This window comes from Gorilla gorilla, chromosome 19 (assembly GCF_029281585.2).
Source record: "Gorilla gorilla gorilla isolate KB3781 chromosome 19, NHGRI_mGorGor1-v2.1_pri, whole genome shotgun sequence".
In the NCBI taxonomy this organism is placed as follows: Eukaryota; Metazoa; Chordata; class Mammalia; order Primates; family Hominidae; genus Gorilla; species Gorilla gorilla.
The window spans coordinates 40,969,992-40,987,021 of NC_073243.2; the positions used below are offsets into that span (position 1 = coordinate 40,969,992).

General features: G+C 39.9%; 1 protein-coding gene across 5 annotated transcripts in view; it reads right to left on the minus strand.

Moving 5' to 3' along the window:
• Positions 1–17,030, minus strand: part of CDK7 (cyclin dependent kinase 7) — a 42,956-nt gene that overhangs the window by 2,405 nt on the left and 23,521 nt on the right. For all 5 annotated transcript variants that reach the window (XM_004058744.5, XM_055367055.2, XM_055367054.2 and 2 more), the window contains 5 exons: positions 16,740–16,850; positions 14,952–15,070; positions 12,613–12,712; positions 5,611–5,697; positions 1,881–2,030 (listed from right to left, as the gene is read on the minus strand). In XM_004058744.5, the coding sequence (XP_004058792.1) occupies positions 1,881–2,030; positions 5,611–5,697; positions 12,613–12,712; positions 14,952–15,070; positions 16,740–16,850 (567 nt within the window). The remainder of the gene's footprint in view (positions 1–1,880; positions 2,031–5,610; positions 5,698–12,612; positions 12,713–14,951; positions 15,071–16,739; positions 16,851–17,030) is intronic.

Here is a 17,030-nt window from a genome sequence, read left to right on the forward strand (position 1 = left end):
ACTTCTGGCAGGGCGGGGTGGCTCATGCCTGTAATCCCAGCACTTTGGGAGGCCGAGGCAGATGGATCACCTGAGGTCAGGAGTTTGAGATCAGCCTCGATAACATGGTGAAACCCTGTCTCTACTAAAAATCCAAAAATTAGCCAGGCATGGTGGTGTGCACCTGTAATCCCAGCTACTAGGGAGGCTGAGACAGGAGAATCGCTTGTACCTGGGAGGTAGAGGTTGCAGTGAGTCAAGATCGTGCCACTGCACTCCAGCTTGGGTGATAGAGCAAGACTTCGTCTCAAAAATAAATAAATAAAAACTTCCTTTAGGATAATCCTTCAAGAAAGATGAAGCCCATATAAACTTTGCAAGCATTCCTCACCACTCCCAATATCATTTGCAGTAATTTAGAGATTCCTTACTTCAACAGTTGCATTTTCATTTTTTATTTATTTATTTTTTGTAGAGATGATGTTTTGTCATGTTGCCCAGGCTGGGCTCCAACTCCTGGGCTCAAGCTATCCTTGCTCCTTCACCTCCCAAAGTGCTGGGATTACAGGTGTGAGCCGATGCACCGGCCTACAGCTGCATTTTTAAAGCATTACTTCTAAATCACAGCAGTTCTATATGCAAATTAGGCTAATTCTGGGCTAAAGATCTAAGAAAATACCTCATTCCAACTTTAATAAAGACATCCATGAAACAAAACTCACTTTAAAAACTTCATTCTATTAAAATACAACCCAAATACAACAACTAGTATTTTTCTGTTAAGTTTCAAACTATACTACCAATGAAAACAACTTTCTAGATAATTAAATGTGGTCTCAAGTTTATTATGATAGAAATAATATACACAGAAGTATGAATGAAAAGGCAACAAATTACTTGTTTGAAATTAAAAGAGTACGTGTACACATGGACATAAAAATAATAAAGAAAAATTTTTTAAAAAGATATTAGAAGAATAATTCTAACGGTAAATACCCAGCATACACCTACCTACCTATCCATCTATATCTATCTATCCATCCATCCATCCATCCATCTCCATATATATTCACATAGCACATATTGCTAAAAAGAGAAGGCTTATACAAGCAAATGCATTAAACAATGATTTTGTAGCCTGGAACAAACCTAAAGAGAAAAAAAATCTATTTTGTATGCTTAATATTACCGTACATTAATATGTTTCCATAAAGACCTGTGATCTCACTTTCATTAGTCTCTCCCTTCATGAGGTAAAATCACTGCACTGTGTTGTACAGTGCTCTGCCCTAAGTTATTCTAGGTCTTCCAAATTTTTCATGAGTTTGTTATTTCCTTTAAACAGCAGTTAGTTTCAGTTTTTGTTTTATTTCAAATATTTTTCAAGCTTTTGTAAGCATACAATTATATCTGACTATACCATTTCCTCCCCATTACCATGTTCTGAATGTGAAAATGATCAAAATGCATACCTGGATTGCATTACATAGGGAAGAAAAATTAAGCCAAACAAACTACTTTCAGCATTGCTACAAGATTTAAATGAATTTGTAAGAGCTCAACTGAAATATACCAGTTTCTTAATAAATAACAAGCCTTGGTTTTCTTTTTCTAAGTAAAGTATTTACAAGCCAATTATATGAAACAGACATGTATTTAAATGTCCCTAAGCAAGCGTAATAAGTGTAAACTCTCCTGTATCTCTGTGTGCATATAATTTAATCTCAGTCTTAATAGTGTTTGTAGTTTGGGGAAAAGATACAAAGTTTGTTATTTCTTAAAACAAAAACACATCTTTCCAGTATTTAAAAAATGTTAATTTTATGAAATTCTATTTTTATCAATGATACAGTTAAGATTATTTTTATATTTCCTAGTATAAAAAAGATACACTAAAATACCTGTGTGGCCGTAATTCGAGCACATGGATTAAATAAGAATAAGCCTTGTATGAGATCTAGTAAGTCGTCTCCTGCTGCACTGAAGATGTGATGCAACGGGATTCCAGGGAAACTCTTAAATGTCACATAATCTGGAAGACTACACATGTCCTGTAAAAATAATTTTGTAATTCAAACTTAAGGATTAAAGGCATATAGATTGCAAATGAAATAAATCATTTTCAGGTGACATGATGGTTTATATAGAAAATTCCAAGAAATCTATTAAAAAGTCCTAGAACTAGTAGTAAGACAAGGCTGAAAAGGATATAAATTGAAAATTTAAAAATCAATTGTAATTTTGTACACTAGCAATGAATATGTGGACATCAAAATTAAAAACACAGTACTATTTATAATCACCCCAAAAAGAAAAATGAAACAGGTGAAAAATGTAACAAAACATGTATAGGGTAATATACTATAAGCTATACAATGCTGATGAAAGTCATCAAAAGATCTCAATAAATGGTGAAACATACCACGTTCACATATTGGAATATTCAACAGAGGAAGGACGTCAATTATCCTCAAATTGATTTGCAAGTCTAATGCAATTTTTATCAAAATCCTAGCAAAATTATCTTAGATATAGGACCAATTATTCTACAATTTATATGGAAAGGCAAAGGACTACAGTAGCTAAAATGATTTTGAAGAAGAACAATAAGGTGGGAGGACTCATTTTACCTGATTTCAAGATTTAACATATAGCTACTTTGATTAAGACTCTGTTGTATTGGCAGAGAGAGAGAGATACATAAATCAATGGAACTCAATAAAGGACTTAGAAATCCACACAAATCTGCCAAAAGCATTTTTGAAAAAAGTGAAAAACTAAATCAATGAAGAGACCGTCATTTCAACAAATACTGCTGGAGCACTTCGACATACATGTGCAAAAATCTGAACTTGGCTGGGTGTGGTGGCTCACGCTTGTAATCTCAGCACTTTGGGAGATTGAGGCAGGAGGGTCACTTGCGCTCAGGAGTTCGAGACCAGCCTGGACAAGAAAGTGAGACCCCACTCCAACCTGGGGAACAGAGTGAGACTGTCTCAAAGAAAAAAAAACAAAAACTAAACCTTGCCCTAAGTCTCACACATCATATAAAGGTAAACTCTAAACAGATCTTGGACTTAAGTGTAAAACTACAAAACTTGTAGAAAAAAATACAAAAAAATTGTCACAGCCAAGGGCATAGTGGCTCATGCCTGTAATCCCAGCACTTTGGGAGGCCAAGGCGGGCAAATCGTTTGAGCTCACGAGTTTCAGACCAGCCTGGGAAACATGCATAAACCCTGTCTCTACAAAAAAACACAAAAACTAGCTGGGCGTGGTGGTGCACGCCTACAGCCCCAGCTACTCAAGAGGCTGAGGTGGGAGGATGGCTTGAGTCCGGGAAGTGGAAGTTGCAGTGAGCTGAGATCACACCACAGCACTCCAGCCTGGGCAACAGAGCCAGATCTTGTCTTGAAAAAAAAAAAAAGAAAAAAAATTGTCAAAAAATCTTTGGGCTGGGCAAAAGAGCTCTGACTTGACACCAAAAGGATGATCAATTAAAGAAAAAGTGACAAACCTGATTACAATTTTGCAGAGGATGAAAAGGCAGCATGAGGGAAAACATCTGCAAACTACATACACTTTTTGGACTACTATCTAGAATATATGAAGAGCTCTCAATACTCAACAGTCAAAAATCAAAGAATCCAATCAGAAAATGGGGAAGAGACATTTAACTAAAGATGGCAAATAAGCACAAGAAAAGATATTCAACACCATTAACCATTAGGGCAGTGAAAATTAAAATCAAAATGAGCTATCATGACACACTCATTAGAATGCCTAAAATTAAAAAGTGACACCACCAAATGCTGGAGAGGATTCCAAGAAACTGGAGCATTCATTTACTGCTGATGAGAATGTAAAACAGTATAGCTGCTCTGGAGTTTTGCAGGTTATTTAAAAATTAATATGTAACTACCATATGACTCAAGAACTGAACTCCTGGGCATTTATCCCAGAGAAATAAAAATATATTCTTATATAAAAAACTGTACATAAATGTTTAGAGCAGTTTTATTGGTAATAGCCCCATATTGGAAACAACACAAATACAGATGTCCTTCAATGGGTGAACGGTTGAAGAAACTGAAATAAATCCACACAATACTCAGCAGTTAACAGAAGAGAGAATGAATTATTAACATGCAATGACCTGAATGAACTTCCATTTATGATGGATATGAAAAAGTTAATCCCACAAAGTTATATATTGTGTGATTCCATTTATCCATTTACATAACATTCTTGAAATGACAAAATTACAGAGCTGGAGAACAAATTAGTGATTGCCAAGAGTTAAGGAGTGAGTAGAAGGAAAGTAAGCATAGCTATAGAAGAATACCATGAGAGATTCTTGTGGTGATATTCTGTATCTTGACTGTAGCATCCTGGTGTGATACTGTACTGATTTTATAAGATGCTCCCATCTTGTAAAAGCTAGGTAAAGGGTCTATGAAATATGTCTGTAGTATTACTATTATAGTTTTGAGACAGAGACTCACTCCGTTACTCATGCTGGTAAAGCGCAGTGGCACAATCACAGCTCACTGCAGCCTTGACTTCCTGGGCTCAAGCAATCCTCCTACCTCAGCCTCCTGAGTAGCTGGGACCATAATGTGTGCACCACCAAGCCTGGCTAATTTTTTTTAATTTTTGTTTTTTATAGACACGAAGTCTCACTATGTTGCCCAGGCTGGTCTTAAACTCTGGGGCTCAAGTGACCCATTTACCTCAGTCTCCCAAAGTGCTGGGATTACAGGCGTGAGCCATTGTGCCCAGCCACAATATATAATTGTGAATTATATATTCACAATTGCACGTGAATAATATTCTCAAAATAAGAAGTTTAATTTTTTTTGGAGACAGTCTCACTCTGTAGCCCAGGCTGGTCTCAAACTCCTGGCCTCAAATGATCTGCCTGCCTCAGCCTCCCAAAGTGCTGGGATTACAGGCGTGAGCCATCGCACCCACCAAGAAGTTTAATTTCTAAAAAATCGAAGAGAAACATCAGTAAGCAATTACTATTTAGAAAATCATGTTAGCCAAGTGCGCTGGCTCATGCCTGTAATGCCAGCACTTTGGGAGGCCGAGGCAGAACTGCTTGAGACGAGGAGTTTGAGACCAGCCTGGGCATCACGGTGAAACCCCATCTCTATTAAAAAAAAAAAATTAATTTAAAAAAATCTAAGAGAAACATCATATATACATATATGTACACCTACATGTGTGCATGTGTGTGTAATGGGTTTTATATATATAATGGCTTCACACCGTGTATATATACGACGTGAACCCATTTTTGTCAAGGAGTCAAAGAACATGCAACCCTTTTATGTTCGTAGTGTGTGTATAAACTCCTAACATGACTTTACAATGAATTGTTAATAGTGATTACCCTGAGGTCAGGATTACTGGGGTGGGGGGAAAGGACTACATGTATACAAGAGGTTGATGGTATATCACAATTGTAACTTCTTACTTTATATACTTTATCATTTAAAGTGTTCTGAGTACATATTATAATGAATGTCTTTAATATTCACGTGACAGCACTATATAAAGTATATAACAGTTTAAGAACTTTACGGAGTCCTAATTACATTTCAAAGAAAATGCATAAAGGCTTACCGGCCACTGTTCCTCAGTTGGTGTGCCCAAAGTTTCAAATATTCTTGTTAGCTGATCAAGGTCTGAATCTCCTGGCAAAAAAGGAACCTGAAAGAAAGTAAGAGGGAGACTTTTCAAGGTGGGTTTTTTTAAATTTTTTTCTTTTTTTAGAGAGACAGAGTCTCGCTCTGTCACCCAGGCTGCAGTGAGTGATGCAATCCTGGCTCACTGCAACTTCCTCCTCACTTCAAGCGATTCTCCTGCCTCAGCCTCCTGAGTAGCTGGGGCTGCAGGGGCATGCCACCATGCCTGGCTAATTTTTGTATTTTTAGTAGAGATGGGGTTTTGCCGTGTTGGCCAGGCTGGTCTCGAAGTCCTGACCTCAAGTGATCTACCCACTTCAGCCTCCCAAAGTGCTGGGATTACAGGTGTGAGCCACCACACCAGCCTTAGAGATGGTTTTTTTTTTTTTTTTTTGAGACAGTCTCGCTCTGTTGCCCAGGCTGGAGTGCAGGAGTTCAAGCTCCGCCTCCTGGGTTCAGGTCATTCTCCTGCCTCAGCCTCCAGAGTAGCTGGGACTACAGGCGCCCGCCACCACGCCTGGCTAATTTTTTTTTTTTTTTGTATTTTTAGTAGAGATGGGGTTTCACCATGTTAGCCAGGATGGTCTCGATTTCCTGACCTTGTGATTTGCCTGCCTCGGCCTCCCAAAGTGCTGGGATTACAGGCGTCAGCCACCATGCCTGGCCTTCAAGGTGGTTTTTGATACCTGTTAGACAAATACTATAAATTTAATAAGAAAAACTTAAAAACTCTGCAACGAATATTGAAAATTTAGTACGAAGTGTATTGGGTATGTTATTAGATCCTACCACTGCTAACCAACAAAACAGTACCTTTACTATCCATTTTATTCACTCCAAATTTTAATAAACATTCCCCATATAACAGGCATTGTGCTAAGCCTCAGGAATTAAAAGAGGAAAACGAGACATTCCCTGCCCTCCCCTTAGGTGGAGGTGGTAAGCAGTGCTGATACACATAAACAAGCATTTACAATTTGGTGTGTTGAGTAAGTACGAGATCCTAGACCACATGGAAAGAGCACCTAACTTACTCTAGATGGGTCAGGAGTTCAAGACCAGTCTGGCTAACATGCTGAAACCCTGTCTCTACCAAACATACAAAAATTAGGCAGGCGTGGTGGTGCACGCCTGTAGTCCCAGCTCCTCAGGAGGCTGAGGCAGGAGAATCACTTGAACTGGGAGATGGAGGCTGCAGTGAGCAGAGATGGAGCCACTGCACTCCAGCTTGGGTGACAGAACAAGAATCCATCTTAAAAAAAAAAAAAAACAAAAAAACTAAAAGGATATTAAATAATATTACAACTATTTTTAGACATGCTAATTTTCTTCTTAAACCCAAAAAGATTATCTTTTGTTTTTTGTAGGGCACCTGTACTCTCACTTTGCAGGCCAAATTGTGGACAAGGTTGTAATTTAAACAAATTTTAAGAATTGGTGTGCTTTTGTATGATGTAAAAATGAAACTAAGCTGTCTGATGTATGGATTTCACACTCCAATTTGAACAAGCCTATGTAAAAGATATTTATGAGAAAAAGTAGGAAAATCTGAATACAAACTTGATTTTATTAAGGAATTAATGTTCACTTTTTTCAGATGACAATGGTTTTGTGGTTATGATTAAAGAATCCTTATAGATGGCCAGGTGTGGTGGCTCACTCCTGTAATCCCAGCACTTTAGGAGGGTGAGGCGAGTGGATCAATTGAGGCTAGGAGTTTGAGACCAGCTGGTCAACATCACAAAACCATTTTTACTAAAAAATACAAAAACTAGGCGGGTGTCATGGTGCACGGCTGTAATCCCAGCTACTTGGGAGGCTGAGGCACGAGAATCGCTTCAGCCTGGGAGGCAGAGGTTGCAATGAGCTGAGATCACGCCACCGCACTCCAGCCTGGGTGACAAAGACTCTGTCTCAAAAAAAAAAAAAAAAAAGGAATCCTTATAGAGAAAAATACTAAAGAAACATGGATAAAATTACATGTTTGGGATTTGTGGCAAAAATATCTAGTGTGGGAGAGTACTGATAAAATGGATCATATGTTGAAACTATTGAAACTGGTTGATGAGTATAGATAGAGGCTCATTTTACTAGTCTTTGCTTTTGCATGTTTGAAAATATCCATACTAAAAAAACTATTTTTCCCTAAAGAAAGAGCTGCTTTGGGACTTAAGCTGTGTGTTTAAAATGTCTTATTTGTATTATATACATGAACCTTGTTAAAACACTAAATAGTACTAAAGACTTATAATAAAAATTGGTTCTTTGACCCATCATCTCCCTCTCATTTTTGATAATTACGTAACTTTTGCTCAGTGCAGAGCCAAAATTAAGATTAATTCCCCTTCTTATACAATTTGGTTTTCCTAAAGGTAATGATTTCCTAGCCCTCTGCCACCAACTCCTAATGCCTGCTCTTTGACAACTTGGTTTATATAAAAGCTAAATATTCCAGTTGTTAAATATCAATTTCTATATGACTAAACCAATCATATCCATCGGTTCCTTTTTTTTTCCTGGAAGCCACCCCTGCTGAAGTCCTCACCCCACCTGCTCCAATCTGGACTAGCTACTCTCCAGGCCTGATGCATACCTGCTTTCCCAGAACTTTCCTTCACTATTAAATGAGAATTTGAATTGCCTTTTTCCTGTGTTGAATCTTATGTTCCCTGCATCTCATGTCTTCCTGTTGGTTTACTCTCTGCAACCTCTGCCTTGTGGGTTCAAGCACCTCACCTTCCCGAGTAGCTGGGATTACAGGCGCCCACCACCACGCCCAGCTAATTTTTGTATTTTTAATAGAGACCGGGTCTCACCATGTTGGCCAGGCTGGTCTCGAACTCCTGACCTCAGGTGATCCACCTGCCTCGGCCTCCCAAAGTGCTGGGATTACAGGCATAAGCCACCGCACCCAGCCCTAAACTTTTTTTTTGAGACAAGGTCTGTCTCCTCTAATTCGGTGTGAATTTTTCGGTTCTGTTTTTCTCCTGTGCTGTCTCTGCACCAGCTCAGCTCAGCTCAGCTCCCCAGCTTTCGCCGCCGCAGCCTCTTCAGCCTGCTGACCGCAAGTGCGCCCTCTAAAGGCCCCAGATGCCCTATACACACCAGGTGGAGAGCGCGGAAGCGCCTGCAGAGCCCAATTAAAGGTGAACCCCAGCCTGTTGCCCAGGCTGGAATGCAGTGGCACAAACGTGGCTCACTGCAGCCTTGACAACCAGGCTCAAGCAATCCTCCCACTTCAGCCTCCCAAGCAGCTGGGACTACAGGCATGCACTACCACGTCTGGCTAATTTCTTGATTTCTTTTTTTCTTTTTTTTTAGATAGTGTCTTGCTCTGTCACCCAGGCTGGAGTGATGTGGCACGATATCACCTCACTGCAGCCTCAAATTCCCAGGTTTCAGTGATCCTGCCACCTCAGCCTCCTGAGTAGCTGGGAAAACACGCACTCAATACCATGCCTGGCTAATTTTTATATTTTTGGTAGAGACAGGGTTTCACCACATTGCCCAAGTGGGTCTCAAACTCCTGAGCTCAAGTGATCCACCCGCCTTGGCCTCCCAAAGTGCTGGGATTACAGGAGTGAGCTGCCCTGCCTGGCCTAGATGTAAATTTCTGATGTAATAAATTGTAGTTACCCTCAGAGCAAACTGAAAATATGAACAGGCTAAAGAATTCTAGGTTGAGCATCATTTTCCCTCACAATGTGAACACTTCCAGATTCCAGTGCTGCTGTTGAGAAGGCTCATGCCATTCTTTTTCCCTAATACTTTATTTTCTTTTCTATGTATGCTGCTTTTCTTCTCTGTGGAAATAAAATATTTTTCTTATCCCTTCATATTCTGAAATTTCACAAGTGTGTCTTGGTACAGGTTTTTTTTTCATGTATTTATGAAGAGCCTTTAGAATTTTTTTTTGAAAGTTTTCTTTGTAATTTTCATAATTGTACTCATTTATTTATTTTTTGAGACGGAGTCTTGCTCTGTCACCCAGGCTGGAGTGCAGTCGTGCGATCTTGGCTCAGTGCAAGCTCTACCTCCCAGGTTCATGCCATTCTCCTGCCTCAGTCTCCCAAGTAGCTGGAACTACAGGCGCCCGCCACCACGCCTGGCTAATTTTTTTTGTATTTTCAACAGAGATGGGGTTTCACTGTGTTAGCCAGGATGGTCTCAATCTCCTCACCTCGTGATCTGCCTGCCTCAGCCTCCCAAAGTGCTGGGATTGCAGGCGTGAGCAACCGCGCCTGGCCTTTTTTTTTTTTAGACGGAGTTTCACATTTGTTGCCCAGGCTGGAGTGCAATGGTGTGATCTCCGGCTCACTGCAACCTCCACCTCCCGGGTTCAAGCGATTCTCCTGCCTCAGCCTCCTGAGTAGCTGGGATTACAGGCATGTGCCACCAAACCCAGCTAATTTTGCATTTTTAGTAGAGATAGGGTTTCTCCATGTTGGCCAGGCTGGTCTCAAACTCCCAACCTCAGGTGATCTGCCCACCCCGGCCTCCCAAAGTGCTGGGATTACAGGCATGAGCTACTGCACCCGGCCTCATAATTGTACTCTTCATGGCACTTTTAGTTTGACGATTCACATCTAGCAACGCTTCACTATTTTGAGATTTCCTACCCTCCATTTTCCTTGTTTTCTCTTGGTACATTCTAGAATCAATCCTGGATCAATCTGTTAATTTTATCTTTTCTCTACCATAGTCCATCTATCTTTTTATTGAGACAGGGTTTCACAATGTTATCCAGGCTGGTCTTGAACTGCTGGGCTCAAGAGATTCTCCTGCCTCAGCCTCGCATGTAGCTGGGACCACAGGTATGTACCACTGTGCCTAGCCATCTCTTCATCTTTTGATTTTACTTAATGAAAGAGTTTTGCAGCTTACTTTCCCATTCCTTTCACTGTTTTTGTTTGCTTTTGGCTATCTTCTATTTTTAATAGTTCAAGTATCTCTTATTTGATTGTTCCCCTTTTAAAAAAGTATTGCGTGCTTATTCTATAGATGCACTATAATCTCTTAGATCTCTGAATATTTGGAAAGGGGGCTGGGGGTGGTGAATTTTCTTCTGCTTTGGTTGTTTCCATTTTTTCCAAGTTTCTTTTTAGTTTGTTTCAGTCTGCCTTTCATTTTGGAAGTATTCATTACTATCTGAAGATCTTTAATAACTATCTGGTGATCCCTGGCTAAGCATTCATATGGGCAACATTTCTACCTTTTCAATTGAGCACAGGAACAGCTTAAAATAGGACAAAAGGTATGGCAGAAGAGTACAATTCTTTAGTCTGCATGTCATTTTCCTTATAACTTTAAAGATGATTCCAGCAACAATGCCAATGGCTAATAAATTTCCAAGTATGATTGTTAACAGGTCCACAATCTCTAACCTGTCTACTCTCAACTGCTGTCTCTCTTCACTTGCTTTCTCAATGGAGTGATCAGTCATAACATTAGGGGCTATGGAATTCTGTTTTCTTCTTGGCCATGAATGGATTGTGGTGGTTGATAAATTCTCAGTGTGAATTTCTGGTATACTCTGTGTTCAGGTAAGTAGCAGTTATCATGCCAGCTGATTCACAGGACCCTCTGTTAGCACTGTGATTCCCATATTACCTTCCAAGTTTGAATGTGTGGGTTTCTTCTACAAATGCCCATTGGGTAAGTTTCTCAAAATGATGCACAGAATTTACTATTTTTTATTTTAAGAGATTGGGGTCTTGCTATATTGTCCAGGCTTGCCTCAAACTCCTGAGTACAAGTGATCCTCCCACCTCAGTTTCCCAAGTAGCTGGGACTATAGGCGTGAGCCACCACTATGCTTAAACTAAACATTTTTAGTTTAGTGTTTTTCTCTTTGGTGTACAGAAGTTGTTTTCTGTGTTCAAGGAGATAAAAAAGCTATTCAATCTTGGTTTGAATTTCTTTAAATACATATGGCTTAAGGAGAGGGAGAGCAGGGGTCGGAATATGGAGAGAAAAAAACTAGCTTCAGAACGATTCCCCTGTATCCTTTTACCTTCATCATTCATAAGGGCTAGTCTTTCTGGAGATCTAAACTTCATAGCTAAAGAGAAGTTTCCAAGTCAGCATCTTTCTCTCTGGTGAGGGGAAGCAGGGTATTTTTTTACTGTAAGATGATGGTCTCAGTCACAGAAATGCTATAGTAACATTGTATCTGTTCTGTTTCAACAGAACTAAAATAATGGTCTCACACAAGGTTTAAGTTATACAGAGTAGTAGCTGCAGTGGTTGGTATTATACATCTCCTAAAGTGCACTTAAAACAGACCCAAACAAAAAAACCCTCAGGAGGACAAAAGTTTATCTGAACATATTTAGTTGTTATAGAGATACTGCCATATTACAAGTGAATTTCTATGTTCTGAAGTATAAAACTATCTATAATAAAGTTCTTATTGTCCTAAATGGAAGATATTCTCATTTCATATTAACGTTAAAAAATGCTGGCATTTGGCTTTTTAAAAATTGGACTATTTGTAGGCTTTTTGTTGTAACGACATTGGCAGGACAAGAATTCTTTTCTTTTTCTTTTCTTTTCTTTTTTTTTTTTTTCTTTTTTGAGATGGAGCCTTGCTCTGTTGCCCAGGCTGGAGTGCAGTGGCACAATCTTGGCTCATTGCAACCTCTGCCTCCCAGGTTCAAGCGATTCTCCTGTCTCAGCCTCCCGAGTAGCTGGGACTACAGGCACTCACCACCACGCCCAGCTAATTTTTCTATTTTTAGTAGAGATGGGGTTTCACCATGTTGGCCAGGCTGGCTTCGAACTCCTGACCTCAAGTGATCCACCTGCCTCGGCCTCCCAAAGAGCTGGGATTACAGGCGTGAGCCACCATGCCTGGCCTAGGACAAGAATTCTTATACAAACTGTAAGAACAAATAACTGCAACAACAATATTAAAGTGTGTACATTAATTTAGACTTACCCTTAGAAGTAACTCTGCTAATATGCAGCCAACAGCCCACATGTCCACACCTACACCATACATCCTAGCTCCAAATAGTAACTCAGGGGCCCGATACCACCTAAAGAACAAAAAGAATTAGTATCATTTTAGCATGAAATTATCAAAGCACTTCTATCTCTAGAGATGAACGATCCTTGTCTGTTTTTAAAGGCAATCCCTTACTTTAAGGACTAGATACCATACTCTTTCATGAAGTTTTAAATGTAATACTCTTGCAGTTCTCTCCTTTTTCTCCTACAGCAGTCCTTTGTTTTCTACTAGACTTTTCCCAACAATGTACAAACATACTAGTATTTTTCCAGTCTTAAACTTCTCTGGACCCTACCTCCCCTAATAGGGGCCTCCTCATTCTCTGCCTAGTTCAAAGAATTGTCTATTCTTACTGTCTCCAATTCCTTTTCTTCCAACCTCTCTTAAAACCTTTTCAGGCCGGGTGTGGTGGCTCACGCCTGTAATCCCAGCACTTTGGGAGGCCGAGGCAGGTGGATCATGAGGTCAGGAGTTTGAGACCAGCCTGGCCAACATAGTGAAACCCGTTTCTACTAAAAATACAAAAAATTAGCTGGGCGTGGTGGTGGGCGCCTGTAATCCCAGCTACTTGGGAGGCTGAGGCAGGAAAATTGCTTGAACCCGGGAGGCAGAGGTTGCAGTGAGCAGAGATCGCGCCATTGCACTCCAGCCTGGGCAACAGTGCCAGACTCCATCTCAAAACAAAACAAAACACAACACACACACACACACACACACACACACACACACAGAACCTTTTCAGGCTTTCATCCTTACCATTCCATCAAAACTGCTCTTATCAAGCTTATCAGTCATGTCCACACTGCTAAATCCCATTGTCAATTCCCAGAGTCTTCATCTTAATTTGATTTACCAGCAGCATTTGATTTACAGACAGAGAAAATATGAGAAACTGGTAGATGAGAAAGCTCTGTTAACAATGCTCTTGTACACAGGTCCCTGTTTCTATGAGTTCCTGAAAGTTGAGCTTAACTGCTCTAGCAATTACATAAACAATTACTCACATCCCCTACTTCTTACTCAGGGCTCAGGTGATTTATACTCAGTGACATCTATTTGGAAGAAGGTGGCAAAATAATTTAAAATAGAGAATTTGGGGCCAGGCACAATGGCTCACACCTGTAATCCCAAAACTATTGGAGGCTGAGGTGGGAGGATCGCTTAAGTGCAGGACTTTGAGACCAGCCTGGGCAACATGGCGAAACCCATCTCTATAAAAACTTTAAAAAATTAGCCAGCCATGGTGGGGCGTGCCTGTGGCCCCAGATACTTGGAAGGCTGAGGTAGCAGGATCGCTTGAACCCAGGAGGTCAAGGCAGCAGTGAGCACTGTTTGCACAACTGCACTTCAGCCTGGGCAACAGAGCGAGATCCTGTCTCAAAAAAGAAAAAGAAAAAATGCAGAATTTGAAAATCTTTGCAGATCCTTAAAACGGTCTTGGAAATTAACAAAATGCCACTGGGACAAAAATTATAAAATCTATCATTCCTATTTAATGTGATTTTCTGTTTTTTCACATCAAAAATACAAATGGAAAATATAATTACCAATATGAAAAATTCAAATATCAAGACATTGCTCTGTTTAGAGAATTTTCATTTACATAGAAGGATACAGAATCAGCACTGACCAACATAATAAACATGGGTCCAATAAATCAGATGATTAGGTAGAAGAATATCCACTGAAATTCTAGATTATCTAACTAAAATGTTCAAGTATAAATTGTTCCCATTTACAAGGTAAATGTCTTAGGATTGAGTTAGACTCTGTTTGAAAAGGGGCTATGTATTTTTTCATCGTGGTAAAGTATACCTAACATAAAAATGACAGGTTTTTTTTTTTTTTTTTCCCTGAGAGGGAGTCTTTCTCTGTCGCCCAGGCTGGAGTGCAGTGGCACGATCTCTGCTCACTGCAACTTCTGCCTCTCTGGTTCAAGCAATTCTCCTGCCTCAGCCTCCTGAGTAGCTAGGATTACAGGCGTGCGCCACCATGCCCCACTAATTTTTTTGTATTTTTAGTAGAGACGGGGTTTCACCATGTTGGCCAGGCTGGTCTCAAACTCCTGACCTCGTGATCTGCCTGCCTTGGCCTCCCAAAGTGCTGGGATTACAGGCATGAGTCACCGCGCCTGGCCAAATGGCAGTATTTTTTAAGACGATATCTATCAACAATGATTCCTTAACTCTGCCAAGATAGTTCAGAGAAGCCAGTTGATGCTCATTTCTGATCAACCTCCTGCACATGTAGCTTTAAGAGATTCTTACCTGGTTACAACCTGATGTGTATAAGCTCTATTGGGGCTCCCAAAAGATTTGGCCAGGCCAAAATCTGCCAGTTTTAGAACTCCATTTTCATCTAGCAACAAGTTGTTTGGTTTCAGATCCTATATGACGGAAGTTTTAAACAAACAAATAAGCAGGGTAGGGGAGAACACTGTAGTGCTACATTTAGTTGGCATAACTTTAAACTTAGCAAAAACAAAGTAACACCTGAAATCTAGACAATTGATTTTTTTTCCACTGATATAAAATCCCATCAAAGCAAAATTGGATTGGTTATAATATATAACCTTGGTAAGGAACTTAATTTCACTAAGCCATAATTTACATACTTCATAGAGTTTCTGTGAGGATTAAATCTGATATTTTCTGTAGTCTAGTGTAATAACTGGCTCATAGTAGGCACTCAGTAAATGGTTCCTACTATTAATAATAAATATGAATTTTCATAATATACGTTGTTAATGTATAATATAAGAATGAGGATGACATTCTTCAAAATCCATGCTAAAAAGACATCAGCAATAACCTAAGAGGGATTCCAAACTTACGATATGAGAATTACTAGTTATAAATTATATATTCTTAGCTACTTATCTAAATAGCTAGGTAGCTAGCATCTACCTAGCTAAATTATCAGCCTTGTTCTAAAAGCTGAATGTTCCCACTATTTCATAAACTGTATTTTGTATCTTGAATTTCAGAGCTACGAGAAACATTACTTTTCTAGTATTTTGGCATTGTATGAGTTAATCCAAGACCATCACTATATTTTTTCCCCACAACAACATTGTGGCACAAAGAATACTGAACTTAAAGCCAAAAGACCTATGTTCTTTTTTTTTTTTTTTTGAGACAGGGTTTCACTCTGTCACCCAGAGTAGAGTGCAGTGGTGAGGTCTCAGCTCACTGCAACCCCCACCTCCTGGGCTCAGGTGATCCCCCGACCTCAGCCTCCTGAGCAGCTGGGACTACAGGTGTGCACCACTATACCCAGCTAATTTCTGTATTTTTTGTAGAGACGAGTTTTCACTATATTGCCCAGGCTGGTCTAGAACTCCTGGGCTCGAGATATCTACTTGCCTCAGCCTCCCAAAGTGCTGGGAACACAAAAGTGAGCCACCATGCCTGGGTCAAAACCTATGTTTTAATACTCTGTCCATTATCAGCAGCCAACCCTGAAAAAAAATATAATCATGGTCAGGTCACTTAGCAACTTAGCTCTTCATCTATTAAAAAATGAGGGGGCCGGGCGCAATGGCTCACGCCTGTAATCCCAGCACTTTGGGAGGCCAAGATGGGCAGATCACGAGGCCAGGAGATCAAGACCATTCTGGCTAACACGGTGAAACCCCGTCTCTACTAAAAAAATACAAAAAATTAGCTGGGCGTGGTGGCGGGCACCTGTGGTCCCAGCTACTCGGGAGGCTGAGGCAGGAGAATGGCGTGAAACCAGGAGACGGAGCTTGCAGTGAGCGAGAGATCGCGCCACTGCACTCCAGCCTGGGTGACAGAGCAAGATTCCATCTCAAAAAAAAAAAAAAAAAAAAAGAGGGACTGGATCTCTTCCAGTTCTAAATTTCACAAAGTAATATGGAGTCCTTACAGCACCAACTGCTGGAACAAGTGAAGGGAACAATATATAGGAAAAAGATGGGATAAAACCGTCAGCTATAAATTCATTGTTAAACAATTTACATATTCAGACCATTATGTACCAAACTGGCTATATAAAACTTGACTAGTATAAAGAAGCAATATTAAAAACCTTACCCTATGTAGGATCCAATGTTGATGTAAATATTCTAATCCTTGAAGAGTCATCAACATGTAGGCTTTGATGTGTGATGGTGTCAGCACAAGACTATTATCCTTTATTATAACCTGTAAAGCAAGTATACAATATACAGGTACCCTTTATTATTTCAAATAAACTCTACCACATAAAACAATTTACAGACTTAAAATGTAAGTATCAATACAGGAGACTCTCAAGAGAGGTTATCTAAGTTTCCTCAGGAAGCCCTGTCAGAATCTCCAGAGTTAGATGGGTAGGGAGAGCAC